This window comes from Rutidosis leptorrhynchoides, chromosome 10, assembly GCF_046630445.1.
Source record: "Rutidosis leptorrhynchoides isolate AG116_Rl617_1_P2 chromosome 10, CSIRO_AGI_Rlap_v1, whole genome shotgun sequence".
NCBI lineage: Eukaryota > Viridiplantae > Streptophyta > Magnoliopsida > Asterales > Asteraceae > Rutidosis > Rutidosis leptorrhynchoides.
The window spans coordinates 95,123,294-95,137,055 of record NC_092342.1 but is presented as its reverse complement, the minus strand read 5'-3'; the positions used below and the strand labels follow the sequence as shown (position 1 = coordinate 95,137,055).

Genomic DNA, 13,762 nt, shown 5'->3' with positions numbered 1-13,762 from the left:
CTCTACCAAAATCTCACCATAACATTATCCAGCTACGGATACAGCTACGATTGAGATTCCGGTCGATATCGGAGTTCATATACATTTAAGATATTAACTCATTCGATCTCATCGAGTGAGGTTAATCTCATCGTTTGTTTTACGCCCTTGGAATCCAGATTTCAATCGGGGTTTGTACAGTTATTGGAGTTAAAACATTCGATCAATCTTTTTTCCCAAATCAAGCACTCAAGTCTAAATCCAAAACCTACCGATTTAGATTTAGGCCTGAAAAGCAAATTCAAGTCACCAAACTTACGTTATATATCTTCTATAATAACAAAAAAATAAATATGCAAATAAATTTAAAGAAAATAACAATTGTAAAGAAAAGAACTTTATGAAATCAGGAATCACAGTAACGTCTATTTCTCATGAGTTTCGTACAGACTAAATTGATTTATTTAATCTGAATTTTATTTTTTAATATATGAGTTTTGGACTAATAAAATATATAGCCCTTAAGATAAACTAAATAGTTTAACATATTTCATTCTAAATAATTAGAGGTAGCTACATAAATACTTTGGAAAGAGCTTACTCTAGAATCACTACAATTGGACTAGTTGCGGGTGGTAGAGCACCCCTAGACTTCTTACAATATTAAGCTATTTGGTAGTTTTGTTTACACTTCTGTTAAAAGAGTAACGTCTTGCTCAATATAAATAGTGGGTCATGTTTTGGGTAAAGCATCCCTCCTTATTAATTTAATTATATTTAATTTAATTACTGAACAAGCTTAATATGGCAATGAAGGTTGAAAAGCAGTCAAGCAAATTGTTAAAACCCTTTGTTCCAACTCCTGAAACCCATCGTTATTATATGATCGGTTTCACGGATGAGATGATTCGAGAAACAAGGAATTTAACTATTGTTATTTTCTACCCCCAAAGTAAGAAAATCAACTCAAATTTCACTGTCGAGTTAGAAAAATCCCTCGAAAAAACCTTAACACGATTCTACCCTCTTGCCGGTAGATATGTTGAAGATAAAAATATTATTGAGTGCAATGATGAAGGTGTTGGATTTATACACTCCAAAGTTAGCATTAAACTTCAAGATTTTCTTGATTCTGAATTTGATGTTAATTTGGTAGATGAATTCATTCCATTGAAAACACGCCATACTTTTAATAACCCACTATTGACAATTCAAGAGACAACGTTCGAATGTGGAGGTGTAGCAGTTGGTGTAAACGCTTCACACAAGATCGTTGATGCATCCACTCTATGTACATTTCTAAACGAATGGTCTGCTATGAATCGGAAAGAAGATACTCATGCGACTGAGTTATTAGACGGGACTACTTTTTTCAACTCATCGACTTTATTTCCTGGTCGTGGTTTTCATCGTAATCCATCTACTAATATAAGCGATGATATGTTAAGCAAGTATACAAGAATGAAATTTTCGTTCAGCGAGAGTGAAATATCAAACATTAGAACAAGGGCTGTCGCGAGTGGTAAGTATAGCAATTGCAAATGGTCAAAGGTACAATTGGTATCGGCTATCATTTGGAATGCTCTCCTTCGTGTTGATCGAAAAAAGAACAATTATCCAAGAGAATCTGTACTCATACAACCCGTAAGCCTAAGGGAAAAAATGGCTACCTTAATACCCAATCACTCATGTGGGAATCTTTTTACTTATTCGTGCACAAGATCTATGAATCGGGAGATTACAACCCAAGAATTGGCAGATCTCTTAACAGTTTCTGTCAAGAAAACATTAAATGATCTTTCAAAGGTATCTCCCGATAGTGAAGAAGGGCAAACACTGGTTATTAATTCCATTTTAGATGTTGCCTTGAACGTTGATGAATCAAATTTTGTGGTTGTGTTTACTAGCTGGTGTAAGTTCCCCTTTTATGAAACGGACTTTGGTTTTGGAAAGCCCATTTGGGCAACATGTGGCAGCTTTCCTGTAATAAATACCACGATCTTGATGGACGATGCGGGAGGTAAGGATGTAGAGGCATATGTCTTTCTAGATAAACAAGACATCCCTCATTTTAAAGAAGCTCTAAATTCCGATGTTCTTGTTCGTTAAATCATGGGATTATTGCAATCTTTATATTCTTGTATGTTATCGTGTAAGGCCTAAAGATATGATTGCTATTATTTTCTTGTTTACTTTTTTTAACGACCGGTGGTAAAATAAATTTGTTTGATAACATATCAAGACTATTACATGTATAATTATTATAAATAAAAAAAATTGTGTGCACTTTTCTGTTATCATTTATTTCACTATAAAGATATGTCTCTCACGTATCATTAATTCACTTATTATTAATTTGTGCACTCACACTTGCACAATATTTTGTTGTGGGGCTTCTAGTTGTTCCACAACACTTCATGGGGCTGTTGTAGAAGAGAATGTTATGGGAGCAAACCACAGATTCGACAACGAGAACGTATTATTTTGATTGGACAAAAATTTTAAAGTTTTCTTTCTTTATTCGCCCAAATATTATATTTTAATAAATTAACAACCACCCCACAACATCACAACACAATATTTACCACAATGTTCCCTCCATCCCACAATATTGCCACACCAGCATAATTACTCTCACAACTCCACAACAATACAACATTTTCATTTACCACAACAAATATTCTTATATGATGGCTTCCTATACACGTCATGTGGTCGGCGTGGTTTTTATCACGTGGCGAGCTAAAACACCCACAACGCTTCCTACGGGTCAGTGTGAAGGGCATGACCGTGGGATCAAATCTCGGTATTTATAACATTTTGTTAACCAATCAGATTTTTTCTTTATTTTTATTTCAATATATTATTAGTTTATTTATTACTTTTTAATTCAACTATTAATTAAATTTTACAAAATCTTACTATTGAGTCCCCTTCGTAATTAAGGATTTAATTATAACAAAACATGATTATTAACATTAATTGTAATGTGCGACCAACATAAGTTTATTTATATTTTTCTAAGTCTGAAACAACATTGTATGTTGTGTCATAGTGTTTTAATGTGTTACCTTCATTATCAGCAGGGCAAACCACAGATTCGACAATGCAAACGTATTATTTTGATTGGCCAAAATTTTTAATGTTTTCTTTCTTTATTCGCCCAACTATTATATTTTAACATATCACCAACCACCCTCACAGCATCACAACATAACATTTTATGACAACCCGGAAATTTTCGAGTTAATTTAAACAAAAATCCTTACATGATTTCATCTAAACTTCGACAAATTCCGACGATTCACGAACCATTATTTGTAAATAATTGTGTATTAACATTTATTTGTTATAATAATAATATTATTATTATTATTATCTTTTTAAACAATATATCAATAATTAATATCTTTATTATCAGTATTGTTATTATGATTAAAAATAATATTATTATTATCAACATTATTATTATTACTATTCATTATTTATTATTAATAATATGATTATTAATATCATTAACATAGTTTATATTACTATCATTATTATTATTAAGTGTATTATCATTACTAATATTATTATCATTATTGTTAGTATTAGTAATATCATCATTTTTATTTGTTATTATTAGTATTATTATTATTAATAATACTATTATTATCATTTTTATTATCATTATCATTATTATTATTATTATTATTATTATTATTATTATTATTATTATTATTATTATTATTATTATTATTAAAATCATTATTAATACAATTATCAATATTATTATTATTATTATTGATATATTTATTAATTATTAATATTATTTAAATATAAAAATACAAATAACAAATTAGGTATCTGCTTTTAATTATTTTTATCAAATCATGATCCAACTTTATTACCTGCTTCCATTTTTTTATTTAATCTACTTTTTATTTTAAATTCAATCGTGATTTTCTGATTTTAATTTTTATATACATCGTGATATATATTTAATTAGCCTCCTGGTTTTACTTTTGATTTTAGTGATCGAGCTGTTAAATTTTTTTCTTCTTCTGTGTGCTACTATGTCGACTACTTCTGATCTATATAACAATCAGTTATCAATTATAATTACTGCAATCCATCAAATTAAACTGAATTATTATTATTTTTTTTAAAACAGCTCGATATACCTCTGTTTCATTATTTATTTATCAAAACTCGATTTCGAATGAACTATCAAAATGTAAAAATGCAGAGTTGTTAGTAATGGTGTAAACAAACTTCCTGCAAAGATTCAAATCTCAATTTTATGTATCGAGTCTTAATTTTGAAGTCAAAGTTTAATTCTTAAAAAGTCAAAATATTATTCTTGATCAAATTCAAATTTTCTGTTATGATTTAAGTCAAATTGAGGATTGAGAAAGTTTCCAGGAAAGATTTAGAGCATATTTCGTTTAGGATTCGTGGTCTAAAACATTAAAAAAATTCAAGTTTAGATTTGAGTTCATCGAGTGTTCTTCCGACTGTTTTTTTTTTCTCTGTTAATTCAATTCAAGAACAAGAGTCATTTGCATTTCAATTACATACCTTAATTCCATCTCTGAATTAGCTGTTATGATTTACGTGTGGTCTTCTGGACGAATTATATGAAGAAGATGATAAAAGAAAACGGGTAATAAATATTTAAGGGTAATTCAAATCAGATAAACAGAAATAGAGGAGTGGTTTGGAAGGTGTTCGGGTTAGCGAGAGGTCATGGGTTCGAGTCCCGTTTTGGGCATTTATTTTTTTGAAGAGCTCCTAAGGTAGTTTTTATCATTATTATTATTATTATTATTATTATTATTATTATTATTATTATTATTATTATTATTATTATTATTATTATTATTATTATGATTATGATAATTATTATTATCATTAATCTAATTAGTATTATCATTATTATTATTGTTACTAGTATTAAAAGTATTATTAGTATTACTAATATTATTATTATAATTATTAGTATTATCATTATAATTATTGGTATTATTATTAAAACTATCATCTTTACTTTATAATTGTTAGTAAAGCTATCAATTGTATTAAAATTACTATTATTACCATTATTATTATAAATAAATATTAATAAATCATTATTATCAAAACTATTACTTTTACAAATAAATATTTTGTACATTGAATACACTTATTTCATATACTACAATTATATTTAATATAATTATATAACAAACATATTAACATTTTTATATAAATATTCATATATAACAAATTAGGTATTTTTAATATAATACCAATCAAACATATATATATATATATATATATATATATATATATATATATATATACACACACATATATATATATATATATATATATATATATACACACACACACACACACACACATATATATATATATATATATATATATATATATATATATATATATATATTGAAATAACATATATAAACTTATTCGATTACGAGTATATATGCTAATATATATACTTGATATAGGTTCGTGAATTCGAGGACAACTCTGCACTTGTTCAGTGCCATCATACTCGTAAAATACGAAATACAGTATCGTGAGTTTTCATAGCTCCCTTTTTATATATTTTTGGGCTGAGAATACATGCGCAACTTTTATAACTGTTTTATACGGTAGACACAAGTACCAACTGTTAAACTATGCTATACCTGGCTATGTCTAACAAAGTCCCTACAGTGATATTTTTAATTACTCGTTAAATGCATTCTTAATTATTGGGGGTAGGCCTATCGGGAGTAACGTCCCCGATACATTTGACCAAGTCATTGTATTACTCAATAATGAAATTAAACCCACAAGGACAGAATAACTTGTCATTGGGGCAAACTTTAAATGTTTAGTCTAAATATCACGAACTGGCATAACTTTTGATCTGCGAGATCAACTTCTATAAAAATCTTGTGGTCTATATTTATTACTGAAATCATTGTTTATGATAAACCTATGAACTCACTCAACCTCGTGTTGACACTTTAAAGCATGTTTATTCTCAGGTCCTACATAATGCTTCCGCTGTGTATTTGCTAATTGAAAGCAACATTTCAACAAGTCATTCATGGATAATTTGAAAGACTTACACTTGCAAAATTGATGATGATTGCTTGTGATAATGCTAAAAACGAACATATATTTCATAGCATTATCCCTCAAGAAAGACAAGCTTTTAGTTGCAATTGTTCTATTTACAAGTGATATTCGTTTAAATAATAAAAGGTGAAGACAAAAGACAGATTCGACGAATTGAAGACGCAAACGACCAAAAAGCTCAAAAGTACAAATTACAATCAAAGTGGTTCCAATTATTGATAAGAAACGTCTCAAAATTACAAGAGTACAAGATGTGAAACGCAAAATACAAGATATTAAATTGTACGCAAGGACGTTCGAAAATCCAGAACCGGGACCAAAGTCAACTCTCAACGCTCGACGCAACGGACTAAAAATTCCAAGTCAACTATGCACATGAATATAATATAATATATAATTAATTCTTAAAATTAATATATATATTATATTATATAATAAAAACCGTCGGCAGAAGAAACAAAGACATGTGAGCTGAATTCCAGGGCCATGCGATCGCATGGCCTGGAAGGCAAAAAGCCATACGATCGCATGGCAGTAGGTAGCAGCTGACATGCCTATAAAATTCGAGTTTTTGCTCATCATATGACACATCTTTTTCTTTCTCTCTATCATACGATATATATATATATATATATATATATATATATATATATATATATATATATATATATATATATATATATATATATATATATATATATTATATTTTAATTTTAATTTTAATTTTAATTTTAATTTCTAATAATAAGGGTATGTTAGCGAATGTTGTAAGGGTGTAAGTTGAAATTCTGTCCGTGTAACGCTAAGCTATTTTTAATCATTGTAAGTTATGTTCAACCTTTTTAATTTAATGTCTCGTAGCTAAGTTATTATTATGCTTATTTAATACCGAAGTAATCATGATGTTGGGCTAAAAATATTAAAATTGGGTAATTGGGTTTTGTACCATAATTGGGGTTTGGACAAAAGAACGACACTTGTGGAAATTAGACTATGGGCTATTAATGGGCTTTATATTTGTTTAACTAAATGATAGTTTGTTAATTTTAATATAAAGATTTACAATTGGACGTACCTAGAAATAACTATATACACTCAATCGGACACGATGGGCGGGATATTTATATGTACGAATAATCGTTCATTTAACCGGACACGGGAATGGATTAATAGTTAATAGACTTATTAAAACAGGGGTGAAATTATGTACAAGGACACTTGGCATAATTGATAACAAAGTATTAAAACCTTGGGTTACACGCAGTCGATAACCTGGTGTAATTATTAAACAAAGTATTAAAACCTTGTTACAGTTTAAGTCCCCAATTAGTTGGAATATTTGACTTCGGATATAAGGATAATTTGAAGAGGACACTCGCACTTTATATTTATGACTGATGGACTGTTATGGACAAAAACCAGACGGACATATTAAATAATCCAGGACAAAGGACAATTAACCCATGGGAATAAACTAAAAATCAACACGTCAAACATCATGATTACGGAAGTTTAAATAAGCATAATTCCTTTATTTTCATATTTAATTGCACTTCTAATTATTGCACTTTTATTTATTGTCATTGTATTTAATTGCACTTTTAATTATCGTACTCTTTAATTATCGCAATTTTATTTTATCGCACTTTTATTTATCGCAATTTCATCATTGTTATTTACTTTACGCTTTAAATTAAGTTGTATTTATTTTTAATATTTTACATTAGGTTTTAACTGCGACTAAAGTTTTAAAATCGACAAACCGGTCATTAAACGGTAAAAACCCCCTTTTATAATAATAATATCACTTATATATATATTTGTATTTTTATAAATTTAAAACTAATATAGTGTTAAGCTTGTTTAAGAGTTCCCTGTGGATGAACCGGACTTACTAAAAACTACACTACTGTACGATTAGGTACACTGCCTATAAGTGTTGTAGCAAGGTTTAGGTATATCCACTCTATAAATAAATAAATAACTTGTGTAAAATTGTATCGTATTTAATAGTATTTCGTTGTAAAAATAATACTATTTCCTAGTACACCTCGCACACTTCAAGTATTTTTGGCGCCGTTGCCGGAGACAATTCTGCTTAAACGCCGGAAGCGCAACGCTATATATATAAAAAAAGATTTTTATTAATTTTTAGTTTACTTTTATAAAAATACGTTTTTAAAAAAAATACGTTTTAGTTTCCAAAAATATAAAAAGAAAAACAAAATTTATATTTTTATTGTTAAGAGTTGTTAAAATTTATAAAAGTATTTTTATTTTAGTTTTTAAAATTAAATTTTTATTTAAGATATTTATATTTTATTCAATATAAATCATAAAACAGAAAAAAAAAATATATAAAAGTTTACGGGCTATACTGTAGCAGCCCAACCCACCTGGCCCGAAAACCTACTTCATGCGATCGCATGGATTTTTAAGGTGAGGACCATGCGATCGCATGGCCCTAACAGACACGCCACAAACAACCCTAAAACAGCAATCATTACGGTAATTATTATTATTATTATTTAATTTAAACCCTAATTAGGGTTAGATTATTTAATTAGTTAATTTAGTTTTTATTTAATTTGTATTTTAAGTTTATTTAGTTTAATTAAATTATAAAATTAATAGTTTTATAAAATAAATAATATAAAAATAATATTTTTTATAAAAATTGTACTTTTTACAACTTTAAGTTTATTTTTATATTTTGTACCCTTTTAATTATTTTAGCGTAATTTTTATATTTTTTTCGCTCGTTTTTAGTTTTAAGATATAGTTTTTGCCATAGTTATTTTTATTTCTAGATTTTTAGGCTTTGCCGTAAAATCCCTTAAGTGCTTTTTCTTTAGACTAAGATTTAGGTGCTTTAGAATTTTGCGACGCCTTTTTAAGATTTTAGTACCCTTTTTAAGTCATTGCCATTTGGGATATAGTATTTCTTTTAAGGTTTAATATTTTTAGACGCAACTTTTAATTCTTAAATTTTAGTGCCTTTTAAGTTACGACGCGCTACTTTCTTATTTTTATTTTTCGACGCCTATTATTTTTCGATCTTCTCTAAAATTTCTTTAAATTACGAAAAATTATTTTTAAGTGGTTAAATTGATAGACATCAAAATTTTCTGGTTCGTAGTAATAGTTGAATTTGTACGTGGACCGGGTTATTGGAGCCAAACAGTACTCAATTATATTGAGACCAAACGAATCCTGCCCCTCTGCTGCATCTTTTGGCTATTCGAAACGTGGGCAAAATCAGAAAAGTCTATTAATTTGATAACTTATATAATTTTTCTTATTTTTATAACTAATATGATATTCAGTGAATGCACCGAGCAAAACGTTCACCACCTTTTGTACGTTCACCACCTGTAACTCGATCAAGACATCTAGCAAATATTGTCGCCGTTGATTTTTCTTTAGAATCGTCATCCAGTCGACCAATTACTCCAATTCAAATTTCCGATAATCCATTTTTTGAACCCGACATCACAATTGAGAATCCGGAGAATATTCAGGGGCAATTCATAGATCCTGAACCATTAATCTTTCCTCCAGAACCACCAATCATTCAAACAGAGATTGTTGAGGAACCAACCATTAAATCAGAATCCTCTAGTGATTCAGATTCAACAAATTCAATTATGGAAAATCTGGAACCTCTAAGTATGGAAGACCGAATGAGAGCTAAACGCACTGGCCAAGGTCAAGCAATTACTCAATCTGACATTAATGCGCCAGATTATGAAATCAAAGAACAAATTCTACACATGGTAACTAATCAATGCCAATTTAGTGGTGCACCGAAGGAAGATCCAAATGAACATCTTCGTACCTTTAATAGGATCTGCACACTATTTAAAATAAGAGAAGTTGAGGATGAACAGATATATCACATATTATTTCCCTGGACTTTAAAGGGAGAAGCCAAAGATTGGTTGGAATCGTTACCTGAAGGGGCGATTGATACATGGGACGTTCTAGTTGAAAATTTTTTTAAACAATTCTTTCCGGTATCTAAAGCCGTTAGACTTCAAGGAGAAATTGTTACTTTTGCACAGAAGCCAAATGAAACTTTATATGAGGCTTGGACAAGATTTGAAAAATTACTAAGAGGATGTCCGTAACATAGTTTAGACACTTGTCAAATAGTACAAATATTCTACCAAGGATGCGACATCACTACAAGAAAAGACATAGATATAGCAGCTGGTGGTTCCATTATGAAGAAAACAGCAACTGATGCTTATAAAATTATTGATAACACTGCTTCTCACTCACATGAGTGGCACCAATAAAAAGATATCGTTAGATCATCTAAAGCAGCTAGAGCCGATTCTAGCCATGACTTAGATTCCATTTCCGCAAAAATAGATGTTGTCGAGAGACGAATGGAAAATATGACTAAAGATATCCACTCAATACGAATAAGTTGTGAGCAGTGTGGAGGACCACATTTGACAAAAGATTGTCTCAGTATTGAACTAACAATGGAACAAAGAGAGAATATTTCATACATAAACCAAAGGCCTGGAAATAATTATCAGAATAATTATCAACCGCCAAGACCGATCTACAATCAAAATCAGAACTATAACTAAAATGTTCCATACAACAACCAACAAGGTGCAAGTAATCAACAAGTATCCAATAATACTTACAATCAGCAAAGACCTAATTTTCAAAATAAACCACCACAAACCGATGATAAAAAGCCAAATTTAGAAGACATGATGTCGAAGCTAGTTGATTCTCAAACTCAGTTTTTCACATCTCAGAAACAAACCAATGAACAAAATGCTCAAGCATTTAGAAATCAACAAGCTTCTATTCAAAATCTAGAACAAGAAGTGAGCAACCTAGCAAGGTTAATAGGTGAAAGAAAACCGGGAAGTCTACCTAGTGATACTAATGCTAACCCCCGGAATGAAACAGCTAAAGCCATTACCACGAGAAGTAGTATCACACTTAAACCACCTGAAATACCTGTAATTTCTGATAATGCTATTCCTACTCCACAAGAACCACAATCTGATCAAGATAAGGAAAAAGAACTGGTAGTTGAAAAGGTTAATGAAGATAACATAGTTAAGGTTAAACCTTATGTTAAACCATACCAACCACCACTTCCTTACCCGAGTAAAATGAGAAAAGAAAGACTTGAAGCCGAGCAATCCAAATTCTTGGATATGTTTAAATAAATAAATGTAAATCTTCCTTTCATTGATGTGATTTCAGGAATGCCTAGATATGCTAAATTTTTGAAAGATCTAATCACAAATAGAAAGAAAATGGAAGAACTCTCGGCTGTTACTATGAATGCTAATTGTTCTGCAGTGCTGTTGAATAAGATACAAGAAAAATTATCTGATCCAGAAAGTTTCACAATTCCATGTTTTCTGGGTAGTCTTAGTTCAATAGAAGCATTGGCAGACTTAGGTGCTAGTATAAATCTAATGCCGTATTCACTATACACTAAACTAGACCTTGGAGAATTGAAACCAACAAGAATAAGCATACAACTAGCCGATCGATTAGTAAAATATCCTAGAGGGATAATGGAGAACATGCTAGTTAAAGTTGGTACTTTAGTATTTCCAGTAGATGTTGTTATTCTGGACATGGAAGAAGATTCTCGAGTACCTCTCATATTAGGAAGACCATTATTAAACACGGCCAAAGCAATAATAGACGTGTTTGGTAAGAAACTGACCCTAAGTATAGAGGACGAGAGTGTTACCTTTTCTGTTGATAGAGCCATGCAATAACCGCAATCTGCAGATGATGCATGTTATTATATTCAAACTATAGAATCACATGCAGAATTGTTAGAAGAATTTCCAGAATTACAAGGAACAGGAGAATGTTCTTTAGGAGAAAGTACTGAACCAATTGATGAAACTAAAATGTTAGCTACACTTATGGCTAATGGATATGAACCAACAACAGAAGAAATTCAAATGCTAAAAGAAGAAGACAGATATCGATATAAATCATCGATAGAAGAACTACCGACATTACAATTAAAGCCACTTCCAAACCATTTGGAATACGCTTATTTACATGGTAAATCTGAATTACCTGTAATAATATCGTCTTCTCTTACTGAAAATGAAAAATCTCAGCTAATTTCTGTGCTAAAAGCTCATAAACCAGCTATTGCATGGAAAATTCATGATATTAAAGGAATAAGTCCTTCATATTGCACACATAAAATTCTTATGGAAGGTCATAAAATGTATGTGCAACGCCAACGAAGACTAAATCCTAATATGCAAGATGTTATTAAGAAAGAAATTATTAAACTGCTAGATGCAGGTTTAATTTATCCAATTTTTGATAGTCCATGGGTAAGCCCAGTTCAATGCGTACCTAAGAAGGGTGGCATGACTGTCATCACAAATGAGAAAAATGAGCTTATTCCTACTAGGACTGTAACAGGATGGCGTGTTTGTATTGATTATAGAAAATTAAATGACGCCACCAGAAAAGATCACTTTCCCTTACCTTTTATTGATCAAATGTTGGAAAGATTAGCCGGAAATAGTTACTATTGTTTTCTTGATGGTTTTTCCGGATATTTTCAAATTCCAATAGCACCCGAAGACCAAGAGAAAACCACATTCACGTGCCCTTATGGTACTTTTGCTTACAAACGCATGCCATTTGGACTTTGCAACGCCCCTGCAACCTTTCAAAGGTGCATGATGGCGATTTTTCACGACATGATAGAAGAATGCATGGAAGTTTTCATGGATAACTTTTCAGTCTTCGGTGATACTTTTGAAACATGTCTAGTTAATCTTGAACGAATGCTTATTAGATGCGAACAATCAAATCTAGTACTTAATTGGGAGAAATGTCATTTCATGGTTAAAGAAGGCATTGTTCTTGGACATAAAATTTCAAAAGAAGGAATTGAAGTGGATAGAGTTAAAGTAGATGTAATTGCTAAACATCCACATCCCACAAATGTTAGAGGAGTTAGGAGTTTTCTAGGGCATGCCGGTTTTTACCGACGTTTTATAAAAGATTTTTCTAAAATTGCCACTCCTATGAATAAACTCCTAGAAAAGGATGCTCCATTCATCTTTTCAGATGAATGCATCAAATCTTTTAATATACTTAAAGAGAAACTCACTAATGCGCCGATCATGATAACTCCAAATTGGAATCTACCATTTGAACTAATGTGCGATGCAAGTGATTTTGCAATGGGAGCCGTTTTAGGACAAAGGATTGAAAAACGATTTCAACCTAATTATTATGCTAGTAAGACGTTACAAGGAGCACAAACAAATTATACAACTACTGAAAAAGAACTCCTTGCTATTGTCTTTGCTTTTGACAAATTTCGTTCATATCTAGTTCTAGCTAAAACGGTGGTCTATACCGACCATTCTTCTCTTAGATACCTATTTTCGAAACAAGATGCCAAACCATGATTAATCCGTTGGATCTTACTCTTACAAGAGTTCAATATTGAAATCCGAGATAAAAAGGGAGCAGAAAATCTCGCCGCTGATCATTTTTCTCGTCTAGAAAATCCCGAATTAGAAGTTCTAAATGAATCAGCCATACAAGACAACTTTCCTGATGAATATCTATTGAAGATAGATTATAATGAAATTCCATGGTTTGCAGACTATGCAAACTACTT

The 13,762-nt window shown here is 30.4% G+C and overlaps 1 protein-coding gene and 1 non-coding gene across 2 annotated transcripts; one reads left to right on the top strand and one right to left on the bottom strand.

The window, feature by feature from the left end:
* Positions 1 to 783: 783 nt before the first annotated feature.
* On the top strand, positions 784 to 2,088 carry LOC139870467 (pelargonidin 3-O-(6-caffeoylglucoside) 5-O-(6-O-malonylglucoside) 4'''-malonyltransferase-like). Its single transcript, XM_071858269.1, has one exon. The coding sequence runs from the start codon at positions 784 to 786 to the stop codon at positions 2,086 to 2,088; it is 1,305 nt and encodes a 434-aa protein (XP_071714370.1).
* An 8,042-nt stretch (positions 2,089 to 10,130) lies between these two features.
* LOC139874040 (small nucleolar RNA R71) lies at positions 10,131 to 10,237 on the bottom strand. The gene has a single exon (XR_011767744.1). It is a non-coding gene; the product is annotated as a small nucleolar RNA R71 (small nucleolar RNA).
* Positions 10,238 to 13,762: the final 3,525 nt, after the last annotated feature.

Bases quoted from the DNA above. Each gene is read 5' to 3' on its own strand.
- LOC139870467 (XM_071858269.1), top strand. From the start codon at position 784: ATGGCAATGAAGGTTGAAAAGCAGTCAAGCAAATTGTTAAAACCCTTT.